The 14,872-nt window shown below is 42.7% G+C and overlaps 1 protein-coding gene across 1 annotated transcript in view; it reads right to left on the reverse strand.

Annotated features, from left to right (window-relative positions):
• NALCN (sodium leak channel, non-selective) overlaps positions 1 to 14,872 on the reverse strand; it is a 311,653-nt gene that overhangs the window by 183,219 nt on the left and 113,562 nt on the right. Inside the window, exon 10 of the mRNA XM_047756274.1 lies at positions 11,121 to 11,207. Within this exon, the coding sequence (XP_047612230.1) occupies positions 11,121 to 11,207 (87 nt within the window). The remainder of the gene's footprint in view (positions 1 to 11,120; positions 11,208 to 14,872) is intronic.

The raw sequence follows: 14,872 nt of genomic DNA on the forward strand, positions 1-14,872 counted from the left end.
CGATTTCAAAATAAACATATTGGGAGAACAATGCAATTACAAGATGAAATTCTCAGAAACCATCTTGCATATGAGCCATGAGCACACGAAAAAGTATATAATGTAAACGACCAGGGGCATCAATCCTGAAATAAATCTCCCATTTGCGGGTGGTGCAGCTTTTTTTCCTGATTTAGAAGACATCTGGATGCATGTTACTTCCATAAGCAACATACAAAATAATTCTCTCCACTATAAAGAATTTGTGTTAAAACAGGCAATCTCTGTATGTCAGTCTTGAGAATAGAACCCATGAGTGTCCTTCGAAAGCTCTGCCCTTCCCGCCTGCCAGCTCTCGGCATGTTCCCGGAGAGCCAGAGGGCAGAGGAAATGCACAAGTGATTCCCACAAAGGTACAGAAGACCCTGCCCACTGTCATGTCCTGGCCGGTTTGCTTCATTCCTGAACAGTAAACTGGGAGAATGAAAGCCACACACGCAGAAGTCAAATCGAAGGAAGAAGGAAGAGGGGCTTGGTAGGACACTTCCATATCTTGGCCAGTGTGGCTATATCTTTCGCTAAACTCTGTAAGGCTAGTTATTACATCCTAAACTGCCATACAAATACTTATTACAGTTGTTAATATTTTTTAATCATCAATGTCTGACTCTACCACACAAGCTAGACTTCAACGATGGAAAAAGCACACTGGTGGAAAAGAAATGCAGCAAAGGACTGATTATTATACTGAGCCAGTGGCGTCCATAGTTCTTTTAGCCTGTGTGGTAGAGCCTGAAATGGCCTGACATTGAACCCACCTCTGTATCCACAGCCTTGGCGGTGCCCTGCTGCTCTCCGTGTGCATGTAGCCACGTGATTTGTCTTGGTCAGTGAGACAACAGCAAAGGCGACGGAAGCAGAGCCTTGGAAAACACTGTGATTTGTGACTTACTCTGGCAGCTCTCTTGCAGCCATGAGCCACCACATTAGTCCAGGCTGGCCTGTTCCATGGTAGCCATGGCCCCATCATCCCTCTACCCCAACAGTCAGCCGTGTGCAGAAGCAGAGGTGCTGGCTGACGATGCTGGCTGACTTCAGATCAAAGTGGGCCCGGCCGTGATCAGCTGACACTGGCTCAAACGGGCAACGTTATTCAGCTAACCCACCAATTCACTAGCAAAAAACAGCATCTGTGTTTCAAGGCAGTATGTTTCGGAGTGGTTTGTTGCTTAACAAAAGCCAACTGAGATGCCCACCAAGCCTGCTTCTTTACCCCGGGCATATAGTGAAATGACAATGCTCAGCCTATTGAACACTGAGCTGGGGCAACATGAGGGCTTCCCATCAATGGAATGGAAATGAAGGGGTGTGTCCCTTTGGGAGGGAGCAATTAAGAAAGGGTCTGCTGCAATTAAGAAAGGGTCTGCTTCTCCAAACTCCCCCTTCCTCTCTACAGCGACCTGGGGCAGGATGTTCTTCAGATGGGGTCATCAAAAGATCATTTTTGCAAGCAAAATTTTATGATGCATTTACAGATACACACACACACACACACACACACACAGAGGAAGGTATCTACATAGATGTATATGCCATCTTTGATGGAGGGTAGTGGAAAACACAGCTGGCCCACTGGTGGGGAGCTGGAGCTGTAACCGTGTGCATCTCTCCCCTAGTTTCGTGTTAAGGGACCGCAGGTCGTTCACTTGAAATGAGCTGTGGGGGACCCCTCGCACCCTGGCAATTAACCTCTGCCGGGGATGGCTACCCGGGCCTTCCCCTCCTCAGGATTCTGTTTCTGACTTGCAGTCAAGTGTGAGGGAAAGGCCAGAGGGCAGGTGCTAACATTTTCCACTGTTCTCACTACAGCACCACCGACCACAGTTACGGCATAGATTCTGACAAAAGCTGCTTTCGTACTTCAGTGTCGTGGCGAGTTTTTCTTTTTTCTCTGTCTTCGGGAACACCTTGGTGAAAGGTGAGGGTCTGGGACGGGGCTGCTAGACAGGGGACACGGAAACCAGGACGGGTTTAAGATCTTTGAAGACACTTTCACTGACATTCTTACAGCTCAATGAAATGTCTACCTAATCACTCGAAATTTACGTGTATGTATGTATTTATTTATTTTTGCTTTTTAGGGCCACACCTGTGGCATATGGAGGGTCCCAGGCAAGGGGGCAAATTAGCACTGTAGCCGCCAGCCTACACCACAGCCACAGCCACGCCAGATCGGAGCCACGTCTGCGACCTACACCACAGCTCACGGCAACACTGGATCCTTAACCCACTGATCGAATCTGTGACTGCATGGACACTGGTCAGATTCGTTTTCACTGAGCCATGACAGCAACTCCAAAATTTACTTTCATATGTTTCTTTTTATTTTTAGTATTAAATGGTGACCAGGTGAACATGAAATCTTTGCTCTAAATTCAAGCGGGAAATTGCCAGATCAGAAATAAAATTAATGAGCTGTTCTTTTCAAATAAACTGTATATCTAGTGTAAGGAAGAATGTCGGTTATTATAAATGATGACAGCAGAGATAATTTAAAAAGTCTTAAGCTATATAGCATCTTAAAGTGGGGGACTCACTTTGAGAAACTTGAAAGCATACAGGAGGTGTAAAAGATCAAACAAACATTCCAGAAATACACCAAATACAAAATGACTGAAGTTTTTTATGATGTCTAAACCTGTCATCAGCCTTAGGGCACGGAAGGCGTCATGCTGCTCTTCCAGACTCTTCGATTGCAGTAATTCTGCTGAACGCTGAGAAAATACTGGGCAATTTCACACCCTGGCTGAAAGTTTTAAAGAGGGTGCATATTTAACCCCAGAAATCAAGACTTGCAAGAACAACAACGCATCCTTCATTTTTTCCAAAGGCGACAATGCAACAAATATTTGATGGAAATTTATCTCCCAAGACTATATGCCAGACATTCATACAGACTTATTCAAATCAGAAGATGAACAGTACATGTGATATAAGAATTTAGTTTGAGATAATCTGAGACACAAACAATTTTAAGGTTATCTGAACATGTGTTTCTTCCAATGAGCCTCAAAAATCAAAGATGAAAAAGCATTTAATCAGCTGCAAGATAACTTGGTAAACAAAAATAGGGAGTTCCCGCCATGACTCAGTGGTAACAAACCCGACCAATATCCATGAGGATCCAGGTTCAATCCCTGGCCTCGCTCAGTGGGTTAAGGATCTGGTGTTGGTGTGAGGTGTTGTGTAGGTTGCAGGTGCAGCTCGGATCTGGCATTGCTGTGGCTGTGGTGTAGGCCAGCGGCTGCAGCTCCGATTCAACCCCTAGCCTGGGAACTTCCATATCCCATGGTTGCAGACCTAAAACACAAAATAAAACAAACAAACAAAAAAAAACCCAAACAAAAATAGCACTAACAATTTTACCTTATTTTTGTTATATCTAGTCTGTGGATCTCTATTCTGAATATAACTATTGTTTGAAAAAATATATAATATATTGGATATATGAATATAGAATATAATACAGATATTTAATGAGTTCTATATGGAGTATTTTGGACTGAGGTTGTATACAAGAGTCTCCTCTCTTCAGAGGGTTTAGCCATGACCGGTTTCAAGCATATAGAGAAAGTTTTTTTAATTAACCTTTTAGCTACCTTCTTACATCGTGTGCTGTTTTGCCTTTAGGTATTGTATTCTGCTCATTCTTAATTCTCATTCTAGGTTATTATGGAGTAATTTTTCTTCCTTTTCCCTCCCCTGATTTTTCACTAAGCCGGCTTGTGCTCCGCTGTTAGAAAATGAAGATGAGCGTGTGTGCATGCAACGTGTTTGGTGAGGGACCTGCCCTTAGGCTGGCATCTGCCTAAGGGGAGAGTGAGGCTCCGTGCGTGTAGAGTGTGAGGTCGTGGGGTTCTGCACAGGAACGCCTGCGCAGATGCGCATTTGCACATAAACCCCTAAATGTGGGCTAAGCGCTTCTCAGGCAAATGCTTTATAGAAACGGCGGGAAGTAGCGAGAAAGTGACCAAATACAATCAGGGAGTCGGAGATCAGGAAGCTCTGACCTGCTTTTGAGGGTACGGATGTTAACAAGGGGTGGGGGGGATGATTCAGGGAAATTCAAAAGCCTGAATAAATGACAGAATTGAAGACAGAGCAAATTTGGGGAGGATCCCGAGTGGAGCACTACAGGTTAGAGTACGGGTTTCTGGAGCTGCAGGAAAAGCCTGGTTTCTAGTGGGGGCGGGGTTGGGGGGGGGCGTGATGGGTCCCTGAGAACGCCTGGGGACGTGTCCGCTGGACACATGGAAATACACTTCTGAGATTCAGAAAGCAGGGCAAGAAGGCAAGGCTGTGTGGTCATTGGACTACGGGTGTGCATGAGAGCTGACTGCCTGGAATTGAATAGAACACTCAGCGTGAACAGTGTTAGGAGATTGATAATCAGCTCTATGGACCGACTTACCCATCACAGGGTCCCACACACTGCACTGGGCATTTTATGTGCCTCACTTCTAAATTCTTACCAGCCCCTGAGTGCGATCCTTATCCCCTTTTTTCAGGTCAGGAAACCGAATTTCTGGGAGATCTGGCCCCTTGTCTGAGGTTCTCCCGGCTGTAATGTCTTAGCTAGACCACACCATCTTCCCCCATGGCACTGGAAGGATGGAAGAGGTTTGCTTGTAGATGGAAACATATGTTCTCCTGGGCTCAATCAAGCCTTGAAATTATCTGCCAGGTTGTGGGAAGGTTCATTAAGAAGATAGATGTTTAAGAAGGGCTAGGATGTCATTTCATCGCTCGAAATGCACATATCACAGTCTGCCCCTTCTCCCGCCTTCGCCTTCAGTGGAAATTTTCTCAAAGAGCATTAAGACACTCTAGCAATGACTTTGCCACAATTTGACCTACTTATGGTAAAAGGCTCTTATCTTTGCTCTTTACAGAGGAGGCCCACGATGGGATGTTACCAAAGAGAAACGGAGCTCGAGCGTGCCCGGTCTCAGGCATACGTTCATTTTCTTGTCAGTGACTTCCTTCCAGATAATAGATCTCTGGGTGTGTGACGGAAGATGGCTCAAAACTGTGCAGCCACATCTGTCAACCTGTCAAGAGACGAGAACTCCTACCCGAGAGGCAGGTGGAAAATGGCTGGTCACAGCAGCAGCCCAGGAATTCGGTTCCAATTTAGCCGAGTTCTATTTATCATGCATGCAGGTGACCTCTTCACTCAGCTGCTGTTTATGCTAAAATTGAGTTTCAACAGCTAAGTAATGGGTTGATGCTTAAAAAATTCAATTCTAACTTTTCACTTTTCCGGAGACTCACGCTTCAAGACACACTTAAAGAAAATTTCTAAATGGGTTTGGTAATAACCGTATAAAAGAATTACATCACTGTCCAAAGACGGTAGAGGCGCAAACTGTATGCACATAGGTTAAGATTTAATATTTTGGATTTATCTTTCTAAATATTTTCATGCGTTTTGCAGTTAGGTAGAAGTGACATGCCCTTTAGAATCACCCATAATTGGGTTCCCTGGCGGCTCAGTAGTTAAGAATCTGGCATTGTCACTGCTATGGCTCAGATCACTGGTGTGGTGTGGGGTCCTTCCCTGGCCTGGGAACTTCCATGTGCTATGGGCATGGCCAAAAAAAAAAAAAAAAAAACAAAAAAACAGAACCACATGGTATTCCTGGAAATCATTTGGAAAAATCCACAGGTAAATGGGCAACAGACATGAAGAAGCAATCTCCAGAAACTATAAGTGGTTTATGTACATCCCCCCCAAAAAAATGTTTAAACATCCTTAGGCTGAAATTGGAGGATGCCAATTTCACATTATGATTAATTTCACACCATCCAGTGTGATGATAACATCAAGAATGGACAAGGATGTGAGACTAGGAGAACTCTTACAAGGCGCCGGAGGAGTAAAAAGCGGCTCTCTCATCTGGGAAGCCACCAGGCAATATCACATAAAGCCTAATGTCGTTCATATCCTTTAACCCAGCAACTCCTCTCCCAACTGCAAATGCTCAGATAATTCTTACATGTGTGCACAAGGATATATGGGCAAAAAGGGTCTTAGAATGTTTGCAATAGCAAAACAATAAAAAAAAAACACAACTCAATGGCCATCAAAAGGAGGGTGCGTGAGTGAACAAATAGACCTATTGTGGCATATTTTTATAGCAGGATAATATACAGCGATGAAAATGAAGTGGTTAAAAACAGGAAGTAGACTGCCTGTAATGAAATTCCCAGTCGGTAGCTGGGTGACCATAAGTGAGTGAGCCTCTCTGCCCCTCGAGCTTGTCGTTTGTTAAACAGAGATCCTAACAGGACCTACATTCACAGTGTCAGATGCATTAAATATTTTAATACCTCTGTGACATTTTGAAGAGAGGCTGAGTCACTTGATGCGTAGTCCCCCCCCCCGCCCCCGACCTGATATACTCATAATAAACACCCCCTGTGAGCACAGGGTCTGGTTCTCACAACCAAATAATTCTTGACAAGGACGTCAATACTCACTTAATTCTCACAGGCCAAGGAAGGATATATTATCCTGAATTTACAGAATATGCCGATATGCCCATATAGCATAGCTGAAATATGTCTGTCTCTAAAGCCTATTCTCTCAGGGGCTACAACAGGGGGGTTTATTCTCCCTCCAGAAAGATGCTGTCCTGGGGACCACATCATTGAACCAAGTAAGGATGTCTGCGGATGCAGACGGAGAGATAGGGGTCATGTCAGCAGCTGCGGGCTACAGACAGTTGCAGCACAAAAAGAAGAGTAAACCAAGTATGTGATTTGGCTTAATCACAGCCTCCAGCACTTCCAGTCATCATGTTGGCAGCCAGGACAGAAGGCAGGGGTGGGGGGAGGACCCCAGACAAGGAACATCTCAGTGGAGCACAGGGAGGTGGGGAAAGACAGACAGATGCAGAAAGACCTCCAGGCTGGATGCAGGGGGAGGGATGAGGACCACAGGACATTTGCTCGTTTGTACTTAACTGAGGAATGAATTTAGTAAGAACTGCATAGATTTTGATCTTGTTTAATTTCCTTATTAAATATGGATTTCATGAATAAATGTGCAAAATGTCCTATAGCAAAATTAACTTTGTTAACATGAAGGGAATGAACACTTTCAACAGGTGACGTCAGAGAGGTCTCCCATAGAACTTCCAAGGTCAGCAAGAAGGTTCTGCTTGTCTTCCTGCTCCTCCAAACTTGTGGTTGTGAGATGCACTGTGAGGACATATGTGGTTCATTCATTATAAAAACAGCAAAGACCCCCAGGCTAGGGGTCAAATCAGAGATGCAGCTGCAGCCTATGCCATAGCCACAGCAACACCAAAATCTGAGCCACATCTGTGACCTACACCATAGCTTGTGGCAACGGAGGATCCTTAACCCACTGAGCAAGGCCAGAGACTGAAATTGCATCCTCATGGATGTTAATGGGGTTCTTAACCCACTGAGCCACAATGGGAACTCCATTTTTTATTTTATTTCTACAGTTTAAAATTAATTTCACAAGCATATGGGTTTTGCAGCATAAGCGACAAGGGCTTAACTTCCAACATATACAAAGATCCCCTACAACTCAGTATCAAAAAACAACAACCTAAACCAAAAATGGGGAGAAGACCTAAATAGACATTTCTACAAAGAAGACATACAGGTGGCCAACAGACTCAGGAATTATTAGAGAAACGCAAACCAAAATGACAAAGAGATATCACCCCAAACCAGTGAGAAGGGCCATCATCTATAGGTCTACAGATGCTGTACAACAGAAAGTGAAGAAACACTGTAAACCAACTATAATTTAATAAAAGGGGGGTCTACAGATAAAAAAATGTGGAGAGGGCGTGGCGAAAAAGGGACCCTTCTAAAACATTGGTGGGAATGTAAATTTGGTGGCAGCCACTACAGAGAACAGTACGGAGGTTCCTTAAAAAGCTAAAGGAGTTACCATACGATCTGCCACGCTCACTCCTGGACATATATCCAGAGGAAAACTATAATATGAAAAGACATATGCACCCCAATGTTCAGAGCAGCACTATTTACAACAGCCAGGACGTGGAAGCAACCCAAGTGTCCCTTGACAGATGAATGTATAAAAAAAATGTGGTATGTACACACAAAGGACTATGACTCCGCCATAAAAAGAATGAAATAATGTCATTTGCAACAGCATGGATGGAACTAAAGATTATCACACTAAGTCAGTCAGAAAGAGAAAGACAAATATCCTCTGATATCACTTGTGGGTGAAATCTTAAAAATGATATCAACGAACTTATTTTCAAAATGGAAACAGACGCACAGACACAGAAGACACATTTATGGTTATCAAAGGCAGAGGGAAGAATAAGTTAGGAGCTCAGGATTAAGAGATACACACTACTCTTTATAAAAGAAATAAACTGCAAGGTCCTACTGCAGAGCACAGGGAACTATATTCAATATCTTCTAATAACCCATAACAGAAAAGAATCTGAAAATATGTGTATTCATATACATTCCCTGAATCCCCTTGCTATACACGAGAAACTAACACAACGGTGCCAATCAACTATACTTCAAGGAAAAGGAAAACAAACACACAAAATAAACATAAAAGAAGTGATCCAGGTTACTGCTGGTCTTTGAAAGAGATGTCAAATGAGTCTCATCTAAGGCAGTGAGTGAATGGAGAGCTCGGATGGAAATTTTCCTGTTACCTAGTTTTAGATGGCACTCAAATCACTAGTAAAAGCCAAGCTGAGTATGTCAGGACCACCGTATCTTCAATACTTCTCCTTTATTTTAGTATTTTCTCTTTACTAAGTTAATCAACAATTCAGTTCATTTCCCAACAGGAAAACGTGCTGTCTCTCCTCAGTCACGGCTCACACGATGCCCACGACCACAGCCGACCCCTTGGCCAACCCACCTTTCACCTCCACGCCTTCACACCGGCTCTTTCTGGAAAGATGGACTTAGGACCAAACGGGGGATGCTCAACTCGATGGAACCTCACCCTGAACGGTCCCCCTTCCCTCTTCCATTGTTTCAAACCACACGTAGCACCTTCATCCAACTCACCGAGCAGGTCGCCACGCCCACCACCCGCGGCCAAACCTCAACAGCTCCCCGCTGCGGCATCCACACACCCACGTCTAGCGTAACAGCCACCCTCCTCTGCCCAGCTTTCTTCCCCCGCATCCCTGCGTGGTGCTGTCACCTCCATCACACCTTCCTTGCCATCTCACTTTTGCATCCGTAATCATCTGTCGGTGGATTCAGGAATCATGTAAGTGAAAGTGCTTTTTTGGCAAGAAGCTGCTACAAACAGTGGTTGTTACGGTTATTGCTGTTATAGTAACAGTAAGTGTTGAGGGCAGTCGTGGGATTTGAATTATAAGCAGCATTGTCACCATCAGATACACAACAAAAGGAAAAACATGCAACAATGCTTAATATTATCAATAATATATCAATTATTCAGTGTAAACTCTTCCTATTTTTCCACTCCATCCTTTTACTTTTTTTTTTTTTTAGGGCTGCGCCTGCGGCATATGGAAGGTCCCAGGCTATGGGTCAAATCAGAGCTACAGCTGCTGGCCTATGCCACAGTCACAGCAATGCATCCTTTTAATGGATAAAAACAAGTAACTGTGTGACTAAATGGCCATATAAATGTAGCGCAGAGCAGTGGTTCAGAGGACAGCATTTTTTTTTCTGATGTACCCAATTCTTGAAATGTGTGAAGCTCCGTCTGGAACAAGATCCAAAAGAAAGACAGAAAGTGTGTTCTCATCCCCAAGGCGATGATAAACCCTTCCCCAAATTATAAGGGGAGGGATGGGAAAAACCATGACAAGCAGCTTCCTTGTGGGAAGAGGATTTACAACTGAAAACAAAAAGAGGGTGAAGGAAAAAAAAAATTCTCCAGGAGGAAGAATCAGTTCTTTGCTCCCAATATGGGGTGGCTTGAGTTTGGACCCTTAAAGTGGACCTAGAGAGTAAAATCAGTCAGACCGTGAAAGACAAGCATCATAGGATATCACTTGTACGTGGAATCCAAAAAAGGACACAAATGAACTTACTTGCAGAACAGAAACAGACTCAGACCTTGAAGACACACTTATGGTCCCAAAGGGGATAGTGGAAGGATGCATGGACGGGGGCTTTGGGATTGGCACATGCACACTGAGGTATCTGGAGTGATTGGCCAATGGGGACCTGCTGTACAGCACAGGGAACTCTACCCACTATTCCGTGATAATCTATGTGGGAAAAGAATCGGAAAGAGAGTCGATGTGTGTACAGATATAACTGAATCACTTCGTTGTACAGCAGAAGTTATCCCAACATTGTAAATCAACTCTACTTCAATAAAACTTTAAAAAATGAAAAAAAAAAGTGGAGAAAATGGAAATATAAAACGCTGTAAAACGGCAGGGTTGCCACTCTGGTTAAGGTGAACTTGTTTTGAAACAATTACTGTTATAGGGGTACAGAGACAGCGTCAAGCAGGAGACAGGCCAGTGTGGTCCACTGAACAAAAGAAGGAATTTGCGAGGCTCCACAGGGAGCTCAGAGCAGAAGCTGAGTCTGGAAGGTTCACAGGCCAGAGACCGGATGGCCCCTCTGCCGGTCACTTGTAATGACTCTGGCCCCCTGCAATCCCATCGTCTGCCGCACGTGCACTTGGTCAAGGAAGCGCCTCTATTACATCACATTGCTCGGAGAGCAGAACAGACTGCACATTAAAGATATTCCCTTCCCAGGTACTCGGTGAGGGGCTCAGGTAAGTGAACCATCGTCTTAACTGCCCGCCCCCGAACAACTGAGGCCTTTGTAGAATACTTTTATAAGACTTACTGTGACAACAAAACTCTTCAGAGATTCATTACCACGGGCCTATTTCCTGTGTGCATTTATATACCAGAAAATTTACCCAATCCCCAGTGTGCATCTAAAAAGATGCCGGGTCCTGGGAATACAGGAGGTTGTGAGATACTGCCCACAAACTGGGGCAACTCTAGAGCTTGGAGATCTGTGGATTTCCTTGCATAACATCAAAGTCAAAGGCCCTTGCAGGATGCATCTTAGAAATGGCATCGTACCTGAAGGCAGGCTGGAGCCCGTCCCTGGGGCTTATTGACGTCCACGGCTACCAGCTGCCATCCTCCAGCAGCATCTTCGTGAAACATCTTCAAGGCAAAGAGGGAGATGAGTCAGAGACACTTACAATAGAACATCGAGAACTCCACTGTTATGACTCCAGCTTTTTACATTTTTTTTATGTTAGCAAAGATTTGTCTTCTTATGGATTTATATTCAGAACATGAGTCATTCCAATTATGTTCACTGTAACACTGAAAACGTAAGGAATAAGAAGAAGAAAGATAATAGCTTGCATTAATTGAACACTTGCTAAGTACCAGACCCTTTTTCCCTTATATATGCTCTGCATATAATTGCCCAAATCTTCTTCTCCACAAGGCTTTAGTGTGGGCATTTTATCCCCATTATGTTAGTTATATATATATTAGATCTCAGAATAAATGAAAATTAGAATTCCCAAGCATGGTGTGTTTTTACAAAAAGTGGTCAATTTTTATTTTTATTTAGTCAACGGTTCTCACTGACCATACTGAAAAATATTCTCAGGATAAATACTATAAGAAATGTGGCTGTAGCGTAGGGAAAGAAATGGTAGGAAAATGACACATCACTGAAAAGATGCTGTGAAATTAGTTTATGTAGGCCACTATTACTCTGCTCAGTAGAAATTTTATGTACATATTTATGAAGGGAAAAAGCTGTTTCTATTGGCTGAAAACACATATGTGATGAAATTCAGGATAGCAAAGGATGCTAAAATCTGACATGCAGTGAATCAGACATCCAGGTTTTTGGATGTGTAGTTTATCTTACTCATATTCCACTACTTTTAAAAGTAAGTCAACCTATCAATAATAAACTAGGCTGGAAGGCATTTACTACTTATAAATATTTTCCCACTAATATATATTATCTTTTTGATTCCTTAGGTGTGCAGGGAGGAGGTGGAATTGGGAGGAGTTAAGAATTTGCATTTTTCTGAGAAAAGACACCAGCTACAAGCACTGTCTTCTTTCTGCCTGAGATCACTGTTCCATACATATAAACATTTCCTTCGCCATATTATGCCTTCGTGATAGACTGACCCTGCCTGTACTCAAAAGGGTAATTGTTGATGGAAATATGAGATAATGCAAAGATCTCATTCCCAAGGATTTATAATTGTAATTTCAAACTCCTGGTGACAGAGGCAGTGGAACATCTGCAGAAAGAAAACTTGCCCTTTATAAAATAAGGGAGGGGGTGAGAGACAAGAGAGAAAATCCACAGGCCATAGATGTCTTTTTAAAATTGACAAATTGGAGGTGCACACTTCTACAAAGATCCTCTAATCGGAGATGCCAATTACAAATGATTTTTCTCAGCTGTCCACTTAACAGGATTCTTATTCCCTTCAGAGTGAATTTGAAAAGGTACGTTTAGTGGTAGACTCAACACATCCGTCACAAATAGGCTCATTCTGAGCATACACACCTAGGCTGAGATGCAAACCTGTATCAGAGCCTTTTAAATACCTGTCAAATGCCTGGGAGTCTCCTCTTAAGGAGAAAAGACAGATGTGGTCCTGTCCGTGACCAGGTAGGAACCCTCTGGACAAGCATCCTCTACACTCTTATCACGGAGCAGAGGATCCCTGGGGAACGGAGTTGCTTTCAGCAGCAGCAGACTAATTTTCTCTGTTAAATTATTTTTTTCCAATATACCAAAATCAAATGAATCAATGTGATTGTTAGTAAAAGTGTTCCTCCAAGGTCACTTCTTGTAGGAAATTAAGTGAAGGGAATGCAAACACGGCCCGTTTCTCATCAGTTCCCTGAACCATACAACGTTTGGATGGGTTAATGTGACAGTGGCCACGTGAGATACATGGTGAGATATCAAGAGCCATGAATCCTAGGGGACTGAAGTCTTTAATGGAGTGTGGCAGTAACTGCCAGTTGTCCATCCATATCTGTTCTCCTTGTCTTCCAGGGTAAGCAAAATTTTGCGGGACCACCAAAAAAAAAAAAAAAAAGACTAATTCTTCTCCTTTCTTTGAGCTCATCTTGACCACAGAATTATACACTGGTCTACAAAATGTAAGCAGAAATTTTCTGTTTCTTTCTATTTTTTTCTTTCTTGATCTCTGGAATATGGATGTGAAGGTCAGAGCTATAGCAGCCATTTTTGTCCAAGAGGCACTTTGGGAATGGAAGTTATTCGAGGTAGATCAAGAACGTGAAAGGATTCTGGGTCTGTGGCAACAAAGACCACCATAATAACCTCGGATGAGCTCTTCCAACTTTACATGAGAGGGAAAGGAACTCTGTCTTACAGAAACCACTTATTGTGGCTTTTTCTCCCTTGCAACTGCATCTAACTTAACTAACATAGGGAACTTTCGGTTGCATGTCCATTGATTTGTTTTATTTTAAAGACTGTTCCTGTCTCATTATATAATTAATATAAGTTTACCATGAAATGTTAAGAAAATGTGTATGAGATGGAAAAAAATCTTAAGCCTTTTCCTCAGAAAAAACCATGCCTAATATTTTAGAGTCAACCTTTCAGGTATAATAGTCCACACACACATACATACAAACATGAGACCCTTTTATTACATTAATACATTGTCTTCATATTTTCATGTCAATAACGTTCAATCATGATTTAGTGGCTTGGATTTATTTTGGGTTTTTTTTGGTTTGGGGGGGTTTTTTGGTCTTCTTTTGGTCTTTTTAGGGCCACACCCATGGCATATGGAGGTTCCCAGGCTAGGGGTCCAATCAGAGTTGCAGCCGCCGACCTATGCCACAGCCAAAGCAACGAGGGATCTGAGCGGCATCTGTTAACCACACCACATCTCATGGCAACGTCGGATCCTTAGCCCACAGAGCGAGGCCAGGGATTGAACTCGAAACCTCATGGTTCCTAGTTGGATTTGTTTCTGCTGCACCATGACGAGAACTCCGCTTGAATTCATTCTAATTTCTTAATTTATATCAATAAAAGACTGCTAGAGTTAATTTTCTTTCTTTCTCTCTCACTCTCTTTGTCTTTCTTCTTTTACCAAAATGCTTCCATAAATATTCTCAAATGTATATCTCTGAGAATGGTCCAAAATTTTTCTGAGGATAAATTCCTAGAAGTAGAATCTCTTTGACAAATAGTTCTATGTTTTTAAGGCTTCTGATTACATATTGCCAAATTGTTTTTTAGAAAGGATGCTCCAATTTACACTCTTAGTAATACTATATGAAAGTGCCCCTTCATCTTAGAGCCAACAAGAAAACAGTTTTGTTTTTTTTTTTTAAGAAAAGTTAGTATGAGGCCAGAGAAAAGACAGCATGTGGATAGCAGAGCCTGTAATGACTAAAAGAAAAGGTGGCGGGATTTCAGCGTGCAAACACAATCAAGCCCTTTGGGCTGAGCAAGGTGGTTTTACTATCACCTATCAATTATGTAGTGTTGGATAAAATAATTAACTTTCTAATCTGTCCTGTTTTAACCTGCAAAGCAGGGACAATAATAATACCTACCTCACAATGTTGTGAAGATTAAATAAGATTGCTCGTAAAGCCATTAGCAGAGTGCTTAATGCAGCTCTCAATATATGTGAAGTTTTGTAATAAGATGCTATGAATTAGTGAACTATTACCACAAGCATGCCCCTCTCAGTACAATTCATGGAGATTTCAGTTTTCTGAATCATCTCATGCTTCAACTGTTAGGGTTTTATAAAGGCCACTTGATTTAGCTAAGGATGCTTTGG

This window comes from Phacochoerus africanus, chromosome 13, assembly GCF_016906955.1.
Source record: "Phacochoerus africanus isolate WHEZ1 chromosome 13, ROS_Pafr_v1, whole genome shotgun sequence".
Taxonomy (NCBI): Eukaryota; Metazoa; Chordata; class Mammalia; order Artiodactyla; family Suidae; genus Phacochoerus; species Phacochoerus africanus.